The sequence below is a fragment of the Anabrus simplex genome, chromosome 2 (assembly GCF_040414725.1).
Source record: "Anabrus simplex isolate iqAnaSimp1 chromosome 2, ASM4041472v1, whole genome shotgun sequence".
In the NCBI taxonomy this organism is placed as follows: domain Eukaryota; kingdom Metazoa; phylum Arthropoda; class Insecta; order Orthoptera; family Tettigoniidae; genus Anabrus; species Anabrus simplex.
This window is the reverse complement of record NC_090266.1, coordinates 637,009,241-637,028,922: the sequence shown is the minus strand read 5'-3', so window position 1 is coordinate 637,028,922 and position 19,682 is coordinate 637,009,241. Positions and strand designations below refer to the sequence as shown.

The following is a 19,682-nucleotide window of genomic DNA, read 5'->3' as shown; positions in this document are numbered from 1 at the left end:
AAACAAGAACAAAATAACTGAAATACGTGCATGGAAGACTAGTCACATGACGAACAAAGACAACTCCGCAAAATATACCACTTCGTATGTGGTTCTTTTTCGGGGAATGGAAGCGCACACCTCATTCGGCGCGTGAAATCTTGAAATATTCTTAAATGAGGGACAGGAAAGGCCAGGGATATAAGTGATTAATGAGAAACCTGATGAGAAACATTCTGAGAATTCGAGTTGCAATGGCATTCCTTGTGTATCCTATTGAACACTTCATACACTTACATTTAAAAATCAATACAAAAAAAATTAATTTGTGGCATGTCATTTGTAACAGCAAAATTATGATGGGAAATTCATAATTATTACAACTGAATTGTAACAGCTGGCATCCCTGCAGCAGGTTTATGAATTTACAACTTTATTTCAATCTCTGAATTTCAAGAGTGCGAAGAACAAGATGCAAATCAGTGGCTAAAAAGTGATGAGGGTCCTAGTTTTCAAATTTAAAGTGAAGATGAAATCACAGAAAGTGTTCAGGGAATATCTGATGCCTTGGAAAATGAAACACGGAAATGAGTAAGAAAATAAGGGCCCAACGCATGCAGAAGGGTTTGCTGCCATGGAAGCAGCAATGATGTGGTTTGAACATCAACCTAAATGCTGCTCAACTCAACTTCTTCTACTGAAGGGAATTAGAGATTTACACGTAAACAGTAAAAGATCACAGATTAATGTATTTCAGAACATGAAGGTAAGCCAAATTCATAAATTATATTACATAATTCATTCTTCATGGTAGAATTATCCTCAGGAGCTAAAATTTTGCTCACATACTTGAAAATTTGATTATCTGGACTATGTCCGGTCCCAATTGATTTGGATAATCAACATCCTACTGTAGTTTCTAAAGAATCCCTGGTTTGTCACATGGAACTGGGACTCCATCAGTCTCACTGGTTCAAGGTTTGCTTAAAACATTCTGATCGCTGCTTATGGTATTAAGGGTACTGACCAGTTTGCCCCATTGTGGAACAAAATTTAGACCATCAAACAGATACATATGGCATATAAGTCTGAAAAACTCACAAAATAAATCGTGAATATAAATGTGTTTTTTACAAATTTGCTGTACGTCGCAGAGACACAGATAGTTCTTACGGCAACGGTGGAGTGGAAAAGGGCTAGCACTGGAAAAGATGCAACCGTGGCCTTAATTAAGCTACAGCCCCAGCATTTGCTTGGTATGAAAATCAGAAACCACAGAAAACTATCTTCAGGGCTGCCAACAGCAGGGTTCGAAACACTACCTTCCAAATGCAAGCTGATAGCTACGAGACCTTAACTACATAGCCACTTGCTCGGTCTTGAACATATTATTTACTCTGCTGCGAATCTGAGCAGTTCACAGCTTTCTTTTTCAGATCATTATAATATAATCTACCACTGGAAAATAGAGATCTATTTTTAGAAAACTTCAAATCATGGTTGAAAAGAGTTATCTTTCCAAATGTTCAACAAAGTATTCTAATAGTAACAGACCCCAGAAGTAATCACTATCCTTCTACAGTCCATTAAGAGAAACTTTTTTTTTGCTAGTTGCTTTACGTCGCACCGACACAGATAGGTCTTATGGCGACGATGGGACGGGAAAGGGCTAGGAGTTGGAAGTGGCCGTGGCCTTAATTAAGGTACAGCCCCAGCATTTGCCCGGTGTGAAAATGGGAAACCACGGAAAACCATTTTCAGGGCTGCCGACAGTGGGGTTCGAACCTACTATCTCCCGAATACTGGATACGGGCCGCACTTAAGCGACTGCAGCTATCGAGCTCAGTAAGAGAAACCTCATGGCAAAGAAATAATAGTAACAATCTCATCTAAAAGAACAACAAGCAAGATCAAAACCATTAAACTTATTTGGCTTTGTAACATGGATGTATTATGAATTATTTGTAGATAATGTTCGGTCTTGAATATACTAGATTATTTACTCTGTTACAGCCAATTGCTATTATTGAATACTTATTTATTCAAGTAGACATACTTTACATTGTTTAAAAGCTTCCTCAGCATATAGTTCTATTAATTAACAACCTACACATCAGTGCAGGCCTTCACAGCCAACGTCAATCAACAAGCTTGTACTGAGACGTTAGGCCGTGAAAACATTTTAAGTGTCGATATTTCAGTTATACTGCAGTAGCCCTTGCGTGTTCCCGTACTTTTAAAGTATCTGAAAGCTAAGGGGTGGCATCACCATCAACTTTCTTCACTCTTGTATTGTTACTAAGGCCTGCACAGTGTGTCCCAGTGAGTTCAAACTTGTCATCTGTCAGTGAGTAATTGTCTCCAAACTCTGCTAATCTGTAGGCTCTCTTCTTCCTGCTGTAACAGTTATCCTTCATTATCTCCACAGCTTCTCGACAGAGGTGAGAATGATACAAATACGTGATAGCCAGAACAGTGGTTTCCTCAAATTTCACCTGATGATCTAGGAAAGAGAGCATGTGTCCTTGGGAAAGCCACAGTCCTAAGATTTACACAATCGGGGGCACTACCACCACGCCTCGACAGTTTCTGCGAGTTCATATAGCTGACATTCCCTTACACCCCATTGTCGGTACAATCGGCTCTTCTATGTATGATCTGCCTAGGTACCTAGCTCCAGTACTTCAGGGACACATTGGGCAAATGGAATCTCAATTTGCTGGAAGCACTGGAGTGATGGTCAGTTTCGATGTTGTGTACCGCTTTACCAATATGCTGCTTAAAGCTACAATTTCACATCTAGATGAAATTTTTCCTTCTGACATCACTGCTTTCTTCAAACACTGCTCATGGGTTCATACTTCCAGTGGGATATTTTGAACAAAACGATGGGGTAGCAAGAGATCGCCACAAGTCTGATTGTTGCCAATTTTTATATGGAAAAATTTCAGACGTCTGCACTGGAGGCAGCGATACATTTAAGCCCACCGGATGGTAGCAATATGTCGATAACAAGTTTTCTTTGAAACTCAACAGCATCCACACAAAAATCCAGTTCAAAATGGAGAGAGAGTAAACTCCCATTCCCGGATGTGCTTGTCAAGAGGAAAGGCCACCATCTTGCCCATACAGTGTATAGGAAGCCTATACATACTGACTTATCTCAATGAAAACACCAACCATTACCCTAAACAGAAACTGGTGGTGATGAGGAAGCAAGCCAAGAGATTGTCAGCCAGATATGTTCCTTAGTGAAGTGTAGTATCTCTTCTCACTTTACATGCTAACAGATGCAGCAAAACAGAGGTCAAGAAGGCTGTTGAGTCTCCTCCATGATCTGAGGAGACACAAGATGATTTAGGTGAGAGAAAGTCATTTCTTCCTTACATCCCAGTGGTTATGAACAGGATTGGCATGGTTTTAGAGCACTGTAACATCAAAATCGCCTTCACAAGTACAAAGAAATTATTCTAGCAGTTACGTTCAGCTAAGAGCACTCGGGACCCTCTTTCCTGTTCGTGCAGAAAGATTTATACCTATGTGACCAAATGCAGCATTCACACCAGGCTGAAGGAGCATATGTATCATATTTTCATTCAACCTGAAATATCTGTGGTGGCAGAGCACGCTCTCTTTTCCTTATTTCATAAGAGAAATTTGAGGAAACGACTGTCCTGGCTACCACATTTTATGGTGGCACTGCCATCACCTAGCTTTCAGATACTTTAGAAGTACAAGCGCACACCAGCCTGTGTCATTTCATCTTGACAAAGGCTGCCACAGTGTAGCTGAATGTGGACACTTGTAACACTTTCTTTATCAGCGTTGCTTGTAGGACACATGATTTCTTAAAATATATATCTCTCTCTCTATACAAGAGTCCCTTTTAAGCAACAAGCCAGTAGTTTTTTTTTTTTTGCTAGGGGCTTTACGTCGCACCGACACAGATAGGTCTTATGGCGACGATGGTATAGAAAAGGCCTAGGAGTTGGAAGGAAGCGGCCGTGGCCTTAATTAAGGTACAGCCCCAGCATTTGCCTGGTGTGAAAATGGGAAACCACGGAAAACCATTTTCAGGGCTGCCGATAGTGGGATTCGAACCTACTATCTCCCGGATGCAAGCTCACAGCCGCGCGCCTCTACACGCACGGCCAACTCGCCCGGTAAGCCAGTAGTTATTATTGTCGCTGCCAAAGCGTGCTTATAAGCAGGATACGGGAAGAGACTACTGTAAGCTAGGATTGTCACGTACTAGGTTGGCTGAAATAAATGGTCTAAAATATTGTGTTTTTTGCGCTTCTATTTGTAGGGTTTATTTTATGCCCGGCTTGTTAATTTATCATCTGAATTAATTTTTTACTAAAGTCCAAAGTACTGCTTATTGCTTATAAGAATCTGTGATATTAAGAGGAAGTTCTGTTATGCAAAATTTCTCTATGTGAATACAATGTTCAAGGTTACAAAACATTACTTTGCAGCTGGAGAAAAAAAAAAAATCTCTTGATCCTGAAATGCAAGTTTTCATTATGGTGGGTTGTTGATCAAATGCGAGGCCGTGTGCAGACCGAGCGCACTTCGCATAGTATGTCACCTTTAGTGTGAAGTGCTTTGCATAGCGCAAGGCATGCTTCCTGTTCACACCGAAACCTCTACGCCGTGCACTCAGCTTAGTTTAACGCGAGGCGTTTTATAATGGTCACAAACTAATGCCTTATCCAAGTTCACTGGAAACAGTTTATTGATGGCTAACAGTTACTAAACATTGAAAATTAGAAAGAAGAATCAAAAGTGGGTTCAAGAATTTAATGAAGAACAAATTACTTTCGGAGAATTCTATAGTTTGTACAGAGATGCAAGACTTTACTGCGATAAATTTTAGGATTACTTAAGAATGACGAAAAGTATCTTTGACCTTCCAAACCCTGCAACTGAAATGTGGTGACAAGTAGCAGAGGTGTACTGGGAGAAATTTAATTTTCCCAATTATCTAGGAGCACTGGGCAGCAAACACATGGAAATTAAATGTCCGGCTAAATCACGCTCCTTATATTATAATTATAAATAGTATTTTTCAACAATGTTAAGGGCCCCATACACACGCAGACTTCTGGAATACTTACCTGCACAGACTTGCCTCCGGGAGGTTAAGTCGGAAGTATGCAGTTGCCCATACACGCTCAGACTAAATTATTATTTACCAAGGAAGTTGAATACGACACGCTCGGCTATTTTCTGTTTGAGATTCGCATGGTTGAAAAATGTATACGGATTGAAATTAATTAGTCGGTATGGAAGATGAGTTGTTATTTGGACACAATATAGCGCTCTGCACGAAGAAGGCACGCAAAAAAATTTCAGTTTCCATATTTGTAGGTTACCCCATTTACATCTTCTGCCGCAACTCTGATATAGCGCTTTCGTCGCAAAGTCTCCGGCTGAATTCAAGCAGCGCCAGAATGTCAGAGACTTGCCTGCAGACTTTTTTTGGCAGACTTATCGGCCATACACACAGAGACATGCCTGAAGAGACTGGTTTGCGCAGACTTGCCTCCGATTAAGCCTGCGCGTGTATGGGGCCCTTTACAAGCTCTTGTTGATGCAGATTGCAAGCTTCTGGCTGTTGATATAGGGGCAAATGGATATCAAAGTGATGGAGGAAATTTTAGAATTACCTCGTTAGACAAATTATTTCCGCCAGCACGAGAACTTGCACAAATTCAGGATATCACTCCTTTTGTCATGATTGTTGATGAAGCATACCCACTTTTGCAGTACTTGATGAGGCCATATCCTAAAATAATTTTAGACAACTGGGAACGTATTTATAATTATTTAATTTCAAGGGCAAGAAGAAGTGTAATGTGCATTTTGTATTATGTGCAGTAAGTGGCGAGTTTTACTAAAAGCAATAGAAACTGATGTTTTCAATGCAAGCAATAGTGTGAAAGCTATAATCCTCGTTCATAACTTCATTTTAGTCTGCAAACCTTTCCAGATGGGAAATGATGAGAACCTGATTACTCAGCTTGGTAATTAATTACAAACACACCAATACAGTGCAGTTTCTTAGCAAGAGCTGAAAACATCCAAGATACTTTCTGCGATTTCTTTAATGGCACTGGATCGGTTCCTTGGCAGAATAATGACACCTTGCATATAGGCCTACAATTTATCACAGTTGTTGCTATTTTGCTTTACGTCGCACCGACACAGATAGGTCTTATGGCGACGGTGGGATAGGAAAGGCCTAGGAATGGGAAGGAAGCAGCCGTGGCCTTAATTAAAGTACAGCCCCAGCATTTGCCTGGTTGAAAATGGGAAACCACAGAAAACCATCTTCAGGGCTGCCGACAGTGGGGTTCGAATCCACTATCTCCCGGATGCAAGCTCACAGCTGCACGCCCCTAACCGCACGGCCAACTCGCCCGGTTTTATCACCGTAACAAAAGTGGAGTAAATGTGTGACAAATACAATAATTCATAAATAGAAATATTTACTTATTCCCAGCCTGCAGAGTGATATAATTCTTAATGTTACCACCCTCCATTGACAAAATTATAAACCGATACGACAGAGTCTGGAAGATTCTATGCACTCTGTCACAAAGCGTCCAGCCCCGTGGATGAATGGTTAGGATACTGGCCTTTGTTCACAGAGGTCCCAGGTTCGATTCCCGGCAGAGTCAGGAATTTTAACCATAATTGGTAAATTCTGCTGGCATCGGGGCTGGGTGTATGTGTCCTCTTCATAATTATTTCATACTCGGAACAAAGTTCTCACCGAGTGAAAAGTAATTTACTTGATCTATAGGTAAATTTTGCAGATTGTGCACAATAAATTTTATTATAATTATTTCATCCCCATCACGATGCATGTACGATGAGCGTCAATTCAAAAGACTTGCACATGGCAAGCCGAACTTGTCCTCTGACACTTCCGGCACTAAAAGCCATATGCAATTTCATCCTGTTCTAATGTTAAGCCCAGGAAAGTGTGACAATAGAGGTAATATTACTACATATGTTTACTTTAAGAATGTGATAAAACTGTTGAAGATTCCTCAGTCCACTTATTATGCAAAACGGTTACATTTTTATCGTTTTCGTGTCATGGGTTCCATATTTTTTCTCTTTGAAACACTGCATGAATAACTTTTTCTTCCATAGCTTCAGAAACAGCTAAGCAATTAACCAACACTGCTCATTATCTGGCGCTTCGCTTAGCTTTAAGATAGGAGTACTGCGTAGCAGAGCGCGGATGGTGTGACCACCTAGCTTCAGATGAAGCACTGGTTATGCTTAGCGTTACGCGTAGCGTTGAGTAACACGTGACACACTATGCGAAGTGCGCTCGGTGTGCACGCGGCCTTCCTGATACTGAACTACAATTTCCACTGAACATGCCTGACAATGAATTCAGAAGATACATTTGATATTTCTGATGGTGATATATCAGATACTGGAGATGAAGACATGCTGCATCTATAGAAATAAACCAGAATACTCAATCCGAGTATTAGCAACAGTGACAAATTTAGTTACCTTGGCAGAGAAGGATGTGTAGGTGAAGAACTTCTGGAAGCAGCAAGTGGAGCAACAAGAATTGTTAGGGTATGGTCTCTACATAGTGTACACTCATGTCATTACTACTGCTTACTTTTGAACACCTGGTACCTTCACTCTTTAGGGTTTACAGGCCACGTTGCTTGTAAATCGTCGGAATAATAGTAATAATAGTCATATGAGGGAGGTGGACCCTATGAGAGAAGCGCCCCATGCCTGCTCCTTCCGCTCTGCCACGACTGAGCCGGTGCTAACCTTATTTATTACATGCTGCCTATATAACCTGGGTCGGTACAGAGGATTGAAGAAAACTTACTGTTAACTCAGAAGAAAGTTGTTAAAATAGAGATTGATGAGCAGACTTTTCTAACATTACTGTGTCTACTTGGATTTCAGGTGGAGGTATGTAGAAATAATGATGCAGATAATCCACCAGAGTCTGACGTAAGGAGCAGTGTCTCCAATGGTCCAACCCATATGCAGGAGCAACAGCAGCACGTGAAAAGGCAGTATAAACTTTCTAATTTTAACTTTAGGAAAACAGATTTTGTGCCTCCTAACAGAGTGGCTAGGATCAACTCCCCCTCCACCAGAAGAGGAAATGACACCTCTACAATATTATAAAGCATTGTTAAATGATAATATATATTTTAAACTCATTGCTGAACAGTCTAATATATATGCTTTGCAGAAAGTAGAAATATCTCTGCAGACAAACAAAAATGAAATGGAGCAGTTTACTGGTATTTTGCTCCAAATGGGCATAGTAAAGACACCTTCTACTTGTGTACTTGTGTAGAGTTCAAATGAATGTAGACATCTAGTAGTCGCTGACGTGATAAGCAGAAATAGATTCTTCCAGTTAAGTTTTTTCGGCAACAATCAGGAAATGCTTGTAACCAATGAGAGTCGTGACAAACTCTTCAAGATTCGCCCTCTTTTGCCTGCATTGCTGTCGACATTGCAGTCGATTATTCCAGAGGAATATCAAGCAGTTGATGAACAGATAATACCATGCAAAGGTTGGAGCAACTTGAAAAAGTATGCACCAAAGAAACCTCTAAGTGGGTATACAAGTGTTCTACTAGGGCTGGTGCTTCACGTATGATGCACGACTTTGAAATTCATGTTGGTTACAACACCCGCAGCGAAACTGGGGACATTGTTTGACATTGACAGACACCTTACCAGAGAGAGCTATTCAAAGTGTTCGCTTTTCATCAATAACACTAACAAATGCTCTCAAAGAAAGGGAAATTTCATTTTGTGGCATGACCAGGGCAGACAGAATGAGAAAATGTGCTCTGAAATCAGAAGCTGAGCTGAATAAATCTGGGTGAGGCTCTTATGATTGTCACGTAGAGTCAACCACTGATATAGCACTAGCCCACTGGTTTGATAGGAAAAACATTAATTTTATCTCAATTTATGCCAGTGTTGAGCCCATGGGAACCTGTTGAAGATATTCTGCAGCTGACAAGAATTTCATTGATACACCAAGATGTGATAAAAATGAAAATCCACAGCCTGTTTCCAGCCTCATTCGATCGAGCCAGGAACGCCGCCTGAGACACGGAGGCTTACCAAGATCTAACATTGTTTCAAAATACAACAAATACAACAAGCACATAGGAGGCTAAAACGTTAACTGAATTGTACAGAGTCAACCTGAGATCACGGAAACTGTACATCCGTATTGTGTATTGGTGCTTGGCTGTATCAGGAGTCAACGGATGGCTATTGTACAGAAGCTAACTGCTTCAGCGTGGGGAAATTCCAAAGATGTCATTGTTGCAGTTCCAGGCTAACATTGCAGCAGGTCTAACAATGGCAGGGAGATAACATCCACTGAAGAGAGGACTACCACCAAGTGCTTAAACACTGGTATCATTTCCTCCAGCTAAGAGAGTTGTATCTGTAATGCAAATTCCCGACGTGCATATTTGATGGTATCAACCATACACCAGATATGGTTGACAAGAAAGAAGTCAACTATTCAGATGAAATGACAAAGTGTAATGTAAATTAGTGCCTTACTCCAAGTATGAAGCGTTTTCACAAATTTAATGAAAAGTGAACATGTTATAATGAAAATCCACAGCCTGTTTCCAGTCACTCGACCGGGCCCCCATCTAGCGGCGAGGATAGGAACTGTGCCGGCTGCCGAAGAATGTTGCACTCCTCTGGGGCAATGATTAATGAATGACAGATGAAATGAAATTATATTGGAGAGGGTTGCTGGAATGAAAGATGACAGGGAAAAGTACCCGGAGGAAAACCTACCCCGCCTCAGCTTTGTCCAGCACAAATCGCACATGGAGTGACCGGGGTTTGAACCATGGTACCCAGCGGTGAGCCACGCAGGCTACACTGAACATGTTATATTAACAAGAATTAGTATTCCACCTTCACTGAAATAATGGTTATCTCTTTATAAATGTCTTTACTTATCTTTCATGTCAAATATATCAGTACTTTTTGTAACTCTATTACTATGACATGTTACCATAAAGACTCACTGTTCCTTATAAGCAACATGCAAAAATTATGCAAATGACATTTGCAAAATTTCAAAGAGTGTTGTGTATTACAATACCTGTATTTAAGTGAAGAAAACATAGAAAATATTTTTAATTTGTTTTAAAATAGACAAAGAATGGGCTAAAGTATCTACATAGCCTAACATCCCCAAAACAATCTAAACTTATAAATTATAAAAATTCAGTTAAATTAATAAACTTCATTGTTTGTCCTTATTGAACCAAGATTACAACTTTTATTATAATTTGGATCCACCTTATTCAATACATAAAAACTGTTGTTTAGATGAAATTACAACATATATTTCAATCAGAACTAGTTTCGACGCCCTTTTTGCGTCATCAGCTGATATAGGTTCTTGGAAAAATTGGCAATCACATAAGTTTATCTACGTCAAATTGAACACAATTTAAAACCATATTAACAACCTAAAACTGTGTTACAATTAAACTGTTTCAAAGTCCGTATTTTCTACAAGTCCGAGACTTGCGAGTCTTAAACCTTAAATTGATGAAAACATATGTAAACCGGTTTGCTCACTAATAAACTAACGTGGATTTAAAAGAACAACAACTTAAAAATAAAATAGTCTTGAAGAAACATTAGCTTAATTTAACACACTTCGTAAAACGTGACGTAGAATCGTATTAAAATAATTCAATAAAATCTTCAGAGTCGCTTTAATGGAGCAATCCTAATGAGGTGGAAACGAAGTAAGTCACGTAACAACGTTTACATTATAAGACGTAATTTTATATTTTGCCTCTTCAGTTAAGTGACAGTTTATTAGATTCCTATTATTTTAGGTCCGCATTGAACTGGGAACGTTGTACTTGTTAACATCTTAAAGGACCGATTGTTCGTTTCCACCTCACTAGGATTGCTCCATTAAAGCGACTCTGAAGATTTTATTGAATTATTTTAATACGATTCTAAGTCACGTTTTAACAAGTGTGTTAAATTAGGCTAATGTTTCTTCAAGACTATTTTATTTTTAAGTTGTTCTTTTAAATCCATGTTAGTTTATTAGTGAGCAAACCGGTTTACATATGTTTTCATCAATTTAAGGTTTAAGACTCGCAAGTCTTGTACTTGTAGAAAATATGGACTTTGAAACAGTTTAATTGTAACACAGTTTTAGGTTGTTAATATGGTTTTAAATTGTGTTCAATTTGACATAGATAAACTTATGTGATTGCCAATTTTTCCAAAAACTTATATCAGCTGATGATGACGCAAAAAGGGCGCCGAAACTAGTTCTGATTGAAATATATGTTGTAATTTCATCTAAACAACAGTTTTTATGTATTGAATAAGGTGGATCCAAATTATAATAAAAAAGATAATTAATTTAAACCAGAAATGGAAAATTTTATATATGAATGAAATATGCACTGAAGAAGCCTTTAAACTAGGTGAAACATGCCTGCTTAAATCAACAATGTATTTAATAGTACGAATTGGCTGTAAAATAATAATTTATCTATGATTAATCAACATGGCTGAACATGACTTACCATAATGAATTCTTACTTAGTGAGATTTGCTTTCATCACTTAGTAAAGACAGATCACAATGATAGAATCCAGATTTCCAAGAAAACAAACACAAAATTTCAATGTAACATTATTTGACAACTCAGAATACCCACATAAACTGTAGTTAGGGTTAGGAATACAAACCCAACACAAGCACATTAGTCTGAAGATTTCATCACTTGACTGAGATTTCAGTAGAACTATAGCCAATAAATAACTTTCCTTTACAAAATACTGTATAAAACTTTTAAGGACTGAACATATGGCTGTCTTAACAAAATCAGGCAGTAAAATAAGATCCCAAGATATTTCACACAATATTAAGTCAGCAACACACTGGAGAAAGGAGAAAAGAGGCACTAAGATGTATTTTTATACAGCAAAATGAAAAAAAGCTGAATTGCATGATGTAGAGTTCTTTTGTCATACTGGGTGGTATTCACATAAATGTTTAATGAATTTAAAATAAACCTTCTATCGTACCTATGTCGTTTTCCTATACAAATGGAAACAGATATAATTGACTTACGTGGGGAATAGGATCGAGAGCGTGACCTTTCGTATCGACGACGCCTATAGTACGGGGAAGGAGAACGTCCTCGGTAGCCTCCACTACGGTATCCCCCATTTCCACCTCCACTGCTGTAGTAGTCACTGAAAAAGAATTAATTGTTAGAGAATTAAACTACAGTAAGTTGCGTTTTGATTACTGATCACCAGGGCATGGATTTATAGGCATTAAAAATGCTTAAAAGAGGGAGGAAAAAGGCACTGAAACTTAAGAGACATAGGCACTTAAAAAGGCACTTTAAAAGCCACTAAAAATTAAATTATTTACATAAAATGTACAAAAATTGAAGGAACTGGCCCCGAATGAGACAAAATAGATTACTGTAACACCTCTATTTTAATTCTCAGTATACATACAGTACACCATCCAAGAAACCCTCCACACAACATACGTTTTCGCAGGATGATAGCAAATACGAAGGGCGTACTACACAAGAACCTCATTTATCCGGCCCTCATTAATCTGGATCTCCGGTTTATCCAGACTGAAATTTCTTTTTACTTGTACAGTATTTCTTTTACGGGGTTGACTCTTGAATATCTTTTACGCAAAGGATATTTAAGGACAGGAATTGGAAGTAATTCGGCCACGGTCTATCAGACGTACCGTACCGGCATTCACCTGGAATTGAGAATGGGAAACCGTGGACTCTTCTGAGTTCCTTGACACATTTGTACGCATTCCCGGATGCTCGGACGTAGTTGTGAACTATGTAAATGACTGGTTGAAAAATGAATATAATTCAGGCTACGGCATAATGACAGATGAAGAAATGATTGCCTTTTGTTCCCTGGCAGGTAATGACGAGAGTGATGGTGAATTTGAAAATGAAACTGGCGTTCCATGAGAAGAAACAATGACTCATCGAGAGGCAACCTTGCTGCTGGATAAACTGATGGCTTATTTAGAATCCCAGACTGACACCACACCAGCAGAACTGACGTTAGTAAAACGACTTCGTGAGCGTGCTGCGTACAAACTCTATATAAATTTAAAACAGAAAAAACTCGCACATTATTTTAGTGCATAAAGCAAGCGTCGTAAATATGGGAAAAGTGTTCTTATATTTTGGTGTACAATTGAAAAAAGGTATTACTGTACAACTTATGTTAATAGATTATAAACATGTACTGTATTTGTTTATTTAGTTCTCCGGATTATTCCGATTTTCAATAATCCGGAACAGTTCCAGTCCCACTTAATCCGGATAAACGAGGAGGTTCTTCTGTATATTGTTTTACACTTTATTTTTTGTACGTCCGGGTGTGGTTCATATTTTACTTTTGAAGGTGGTGACATGTAACTAGTGTCTTGTTTCACCGTTTTATAGCTGCACACGCACAGGGGCCTACGAATGCACTCGTCATAGCCATTTCATAACACTGACAGCGTAAGAGCAGACAACATGGAAAGCAACCATCAGGGACAGCGCTATATGACTTGCTTCCTATGGAAAGAAGACGTGACCACTGAAGAAATTCATCAGCGCTTGGTGGCAGTCTGCGGAGTCACAGAAAACAGTTTACAACTGGGTGGAATGTGACTGTGGCAACACCAGCCAACATTGCCAGGGTCAAACAGGCCATCCAAGGAAACAAATGTATCACATTTACGGAAATGGAGGCAGCCACGGGAATTAGCCGAAACATCCTGCAGCGGATCTTGCACGGCCACTTACAGTTGGGAAAGGTGTCATCCATGTGGATGCCTAGACTCTTGTCTGCAGACGAAAAACAGAGGCGTGTGGACATGTGCAGAGAACTTTTATAACGCCATTATCAAGATCCAGCCAACTTCCTTCCAGAACTGGTTCCCTTGTCCACCGATGTGTGCCCTGTTTTCCAACCTTCCACCCAGTTGTAAACTGTTTTCAGTGATGGCGCATGTTCTCCACAGAATGCCACCAAGCTCCAATGAATTTCTGCAGCGGTCACGCCTTCTTTCCATAGGAATCAAGTTGTATAGCACTGTCCCTGACTGTTGTTTTCCATGTTATCTGCTCCTACGCTGACAGTGTTGTTATGAAATGGCTATGACGAGTGCATTCGTTGGCCCCTGTGCGTATGCTGCTACGAAACAGTGGAACAAGACACTAGTTACACGTCGCCACCTTCAAAAGTGAAATTTTAACCATACCTGGACGTACAAAAAATAAAATGTAAAACAATATAGTACACCCCTTGTAATTCCTTCTAAGCATCGATTCGTAGTGAATGTCCCTTTTGGTAATTTTTTTCAAGAAATCTCCTGAAAATAGGATTGTCTACTTTTCTCCATGAAATATTAGTGGCTATCATTGCGAGACACAATTCAGAAGAGAATTCATCACGGCCTATGCCACGTGTCTCAGGATCAGGAAAAAAGGCTGGTGTCCCGATTTCTTCCCAGTGATTTTCTGATATATGAACGTCTATTTGTTTTGTTCCAGGCGATATCTTTTTCTATATATGATCTAAAACGGTGGGCTCGTCATAACAATTCACTTAACTGAGTAATCTGCCCTAATAACTGTGGTAATGTAACGTTTGATTTCAACACATTTATTAAGAGTAAAATAGAATGACATATTAATAACAAGATACCAAAATTAAGTGTTAAACTTGCTTCTTTCACACAAGCCTGGCAGAAAATTATTCTTCCATTTGTGGAAAAGGATGAATTATTAGCACATTTCTACAACTTAACTCAATTGGCACTTTCACCTCCAGTTTGCTGCAGCAGACGTGCACAGAATTACAAATAAATATGAAATGGCCTGATGTGTACGCAAAAAGCCCTTTTATATACCCAGATGTGGTGATTCACTTAAATTCCCTTTTGTTCCTCTTACGCAGGAATTCCATAATATGTCTACGTTCAGTTCACAATGGCCTTATCTTACCAGTTTATCATGTCAAAGCAAGTTTATTCTTTCCTGGTGAAATGTCTCAAAATCCATACCTGTTTGCAGGAAGTGCACACGAATCGTTTGCATTAAAACTACAGTACTAAACAATAGTACTAAAAGAGTATGGCAAAAAGAGGACAAATTATCTAAAAAGGGCAGTTTTAGGCATCAATGTATCAAATAGGCATTTATAGGCACTATAAAATTTCAGGTTTAAACTCCTCGTAGCATGAAACGGGTTTATAACTTAAAAGCCTACCTTTCAGATCAAAGGAATAAAACAGGCAAATAGACAAAATCCATGCCCTACTGATCACAGAGCTGGAAATACCTGATATAAATATGCTCACGCTGCGCTGAAAAAGTGCCAACCTCACAGTATATGTGTATAGCATGCCTGTGTCCTACCCCGGGGCGCAGGATTTGATTCCTGGCCAGTCTAGGAATTTCAACTCTGGACTGAGGGCTGGAACAGGTTTCACTCAGACTCGTGAAATCAACTGAGTAATTGTCTGATTTAAGACGCAGAAGACTCGTGGAAACCAAGCAATACGGCTGAGGATGTCATCATGCTATACAGATGGCTCTCCAGTACTTGCAGATCAAGTACCGGCTGGGATGTTGTGCTACAGGTGATCATTATGTCCCACTTTTTTTTCAGTTTTCATCCAATTCCTTAAGCCAAATGCCTACATTTTCATATATAAACAGATATGGAAATCACAACCTGCCTACAAGGGACAAATTGAGCAGAGTGAATAAGTGTTTCCTCATGTTCATTTAAAAACTTATACTGAGAAGTGAAATACAGATGTTACTGATGGGAAGCAGTTTTACTGAATTTTGAAATGAGTCAGACCAACACAATTTTCTACTGTTGTACAGGACAGATAAGGTTTTTTTTGACACACACCAACTAGCTTTTGAGTTAAATAATCAGCTCAATGTGATTTTGGAAGTAGCCAGGATTTTAGGTACTGTATGCATAATCCACAGAAAATGGTTCTGTACAAAATCTGATTTTGAAGTAGACAGAATGTTTAGGTACTAGCTACATAAATCCCTGGGAAACTTTTCTCTATGAAATTTGACGTCCTTGAACAGTCTTAAGTCATTATCTCCTCTCTTCTGTGCTCCTGACTGTTATGAACATATTCAAATTTATTCTTTTGTTTATTCCCTTTTCCTGTCGTTAACCAGCTTTCGTCTTAACCCAAAATTCCTAAAATAAGTCTGAATATCTGTCAAAATGGCCCTTCAATAAATGTTGATGCCCAGCCTCCTGACGAAACTGGGAAGCAGAATCAAGCTTGTTGGAGTCTGGGAAGAAAAACGACAAAGTAACCGAGAGTGTCCGAGGACATGTTCGGCTCGCCAGGTGCAGGTCTTTTGGTTTAACGCCCGTAGGCGACCTGTGCATCATGATGAGGATGAAATGATGATAAAGACACACCCAAGCCCCCATGCCAGCGATATTAATCAATAATGGTTAAAATTCCCGACCCTGCCGGGAATCTAACCCGGGACCCCTGTGACCAAAGGCCAACATGCTAACCATTTAGCCACGGAGCCTGACAATACACTACCATGGTGCCCCTTCTCCAATTTTCCCTAACCTGAACTCTTGGTGGCATATTTTTCCTATTGACATGCACTGTTGTTCCTACTGCATCTTTTTTAAGAGACTAATTTAAAAACAGGGAGAGTGAAGTATACCAGTTATCAACATAAACTGTGTGCCTCTCAAGATATGGTTCCGTAAGTTGCACAACTACAGCCTCAATTGATAACATTACAGTCGCTTCTGCTTAGGCTGATTTTTTCCCTGTATAAATAGAAAATCCCAAGCAGTATCAAATGTCAGACTCACAAATTTTATACATTTTAATGCCAAAATCAGGCCCTTTTCTGTGGACTGAATTGGATGGAGTACCTACATTTTAAAAGACCTCCATCTACTGCTTTATCCTGCTTTGGATAGTAAACACATCTGACTTTTTTTGCAAATAGTTTAAAATGGGTCCAATTTTTCTAAGCCTGTCATTTTCCATGTGGGTTTCATTGTTTATGAAATGTAGAAATTTACAAAGACTTCCGAATCTTTTGAGAGGCATGACTTTCGGATGGACCAATAAGACTATAAAGTGGGTTTTATTACTTGAGCCATGAAAATGCATAAAACAAAGTACCCTTGATTTCATTTGATGCCATGGGAAACCATCAGCTCATACTGGTTGAGGTGGGAGTTTTTGAGATAAACTGATTGGCAAAAATGGTTTGTTTCAGTAGCTATTCCATCCCATAAAGAGTTGTAAACCATGTGTTGCAAGATGTCTAGAGGGGACGGGTCAGGAGAGAGGTTCCGGTTTATGGTGGGATTTATTTCAAAATTTCCTGTAAAACTATACTGTACGGTTTGCCACTTTGTTTACGCCAATTCCAGCTGTCTTCCTTCACCTTCTATGTCTTTTTGGAGGCAGGCAGGACTTCATCACTGTCACATTCAAACTTGTCCTCACTTTCAGTCAAACCTTTTGACGCCCTGCTATCACTTTCACTGCTAGTAAATAAACCTATCCTGTAATATACACTCAGTTTTAAACTCATTCCTCGTAATACGAGGTTTGCTATAGCCGGCAATTTCTGCTGACTACCAAGCGGTGAATCACCCTACTTTGGGACGGATTACCTGTGGCGTGAGCCAATCTACGATGTTCATTCCAACACAGAGAGAGAGAGAGAGAGAGAGAGAGAGAGAGAGTGAAGATTCTCAGCTTTCAAACCGCATACTTAATGTCACGACCTCTATGGACAAAAGGCTTGAACTAGTTGCAGAATGCTTCCTCTCTTTAGACCACCTGCCAGGCATCTGTGTATGAATGGTAATGCATGCGCTATCGCCTGGCAAGCGGCTTGGTATTCCGAGTCGAGCAAGGATAAGGGCAGCGATTCCTTCCAACGCTGTGCAATGTAATTCACAGCATCCAGAAGAACAACAGGCTTCACTTCCCCAATATCAGTGTCTTGCAGGAACCGTAACATGATTCACAAGTGATAAAAATGTTTGCAAACCTCCATGAGGAGCAGCTTGCTTGTTGTACATGGAGGTTGAAATGCAAGTTTAGATAACACATTCTACAACTCTAAAAATTAAAAAACAACAACAGACTGGGTTATTAGGCCATTGTGTGTGTGTGAATGCACACATAGTATTTCGCACCGATCAAGTCATTTCGGCTCGCCAGTTGGACTGGGATGCCCTTCCCAGATGCTATTTAGCAGTGACATTGTCCAACAATCTATCCGAGTTGGCAAATAAGGAATGCCAACCTCCTAAAGGAGAAGAGACTCTTGCAAGTTAAAAAATTTGTCTTCCACATCAAAGTATAAATGCCAATAATGTTTTCAACAACAGATTCTGACTTGGCAGAAATTTGGCAGTAAACTAATACACGTCTTAGTTTGAACTGATCCAACCAACTATTATACACAGAAAATTGAACGTTCAATTTATGAGTAATTTTGCAAGTCTTCTCTTGAACAAGAAGTCCACCTATGGGTATTGTTGAGTTCTGGGACTGAAGCCAGTCAACTAAAATCTTCCCCAAATCATTGTTTCTCCTGTAATTTTTTCATTTCCCCCCCAACTGCATCCTTCCCAACAATGCAACTGTAGTGACTGAATTACAGTGTTAAAGTTTTTAATATTGACAACGGAGATGTCTAATAAAGCAGCCAGCTGTTTACAACTTAGAACGGTGTTTTCAATAATACCTTCTTATGATTATCCGACAACTTTTGCACTTAACACATCTTAATCCGACAGATATGATAGCCTCTTTAACAGAAATTATTTAGAGAATTGCGATCTTTTCTTAATCTGTATTTCTAACTGCTAGAATACAATATCAAGTGAAGTATTGTGACAAAATTAACAATGAAAGTAAGTTTTACAAACTTAACAGTGAAATGCAAGTCCTACCAAAGTCCAATTTTAAAATCCTGAGTATACTTGTGATATTATTTAAATATTCATTTTAAACTCGTGTGTAAAATAAAGACAAAATATTTCAATATTAAATAGTCTACAACTAAGACATCTTAACACTAAATATTGAAGAGAGGCATTGTTTGTGTGTTTTTGGCTGCATGAACGCCGTAAAACAAGGATCTTCTCCTGAACTATCCTTCTAAACATTTTCAGAGCTATCAGACTCACTCATGAGTCGCATCTAACTCAACTAGCCAAAGTTGAGGACAAAGAGAAACACATATATTTGGCTGCAGTGCCACATTACACAGAAAAGTACCAGCTGGGAAATATTCAACTGATGGGTCTTACGATATCGGTGCCAGGAGAGTGATCCATAAAAAGGTGGTGGAAATCAAGAGTGTCTTCGTAATCAGCATTGATTAACTAATGGACTTGGGACAAAAAGCTCTCAGGGGGTTTTATCCTCATTTTGAGACATCACCTGTACTCATAGGATAAAGAACTTACTCCAAGTCCGAACCATACTAATTTTTTTGAAGTCTGGTAGGAATTCAAGAATCTTTATTTGCCATTGACCATATACAATGACACAGGCTTCATAAACTGATA

General features: G+C 39.2%; 1 protein-coding gene and 1 pseudogene across 7 annotated transcripts in view; one reads left to right on the top strand and one right to left on the bottom strand.

Annotated features, from left to right (window-relative positions):
• LOC136864298 (transformer-2 protein homolog beta) overlaps nucleotides 1-19,682 on the bottom strand; it is a 290,867-nt gene that overhangs the window by 62,550 nt on the left and 208,635 nt on the right. For all 7 annotated transcript variants that reach the window (XM_067141099.2, XM_067141094.2, XM_067141097.2 and 4 more), the window contains one exon: nucleotides 12,151-12,275. In XM_067141099.2, coding sequence (XP_066997200.2) covers nucleotides 12,151-12,275 — 125 coding nt within the window. The remainder of the gene's footprint in view (nucleotides 1-12,150; nucleotides 12,276-19,682) is intronic.
• Nucleotides 2,497-9,002, top strand: LOC136864868 (piggyBac transposable element-derived protein 2-like; annotated as a pseudogene).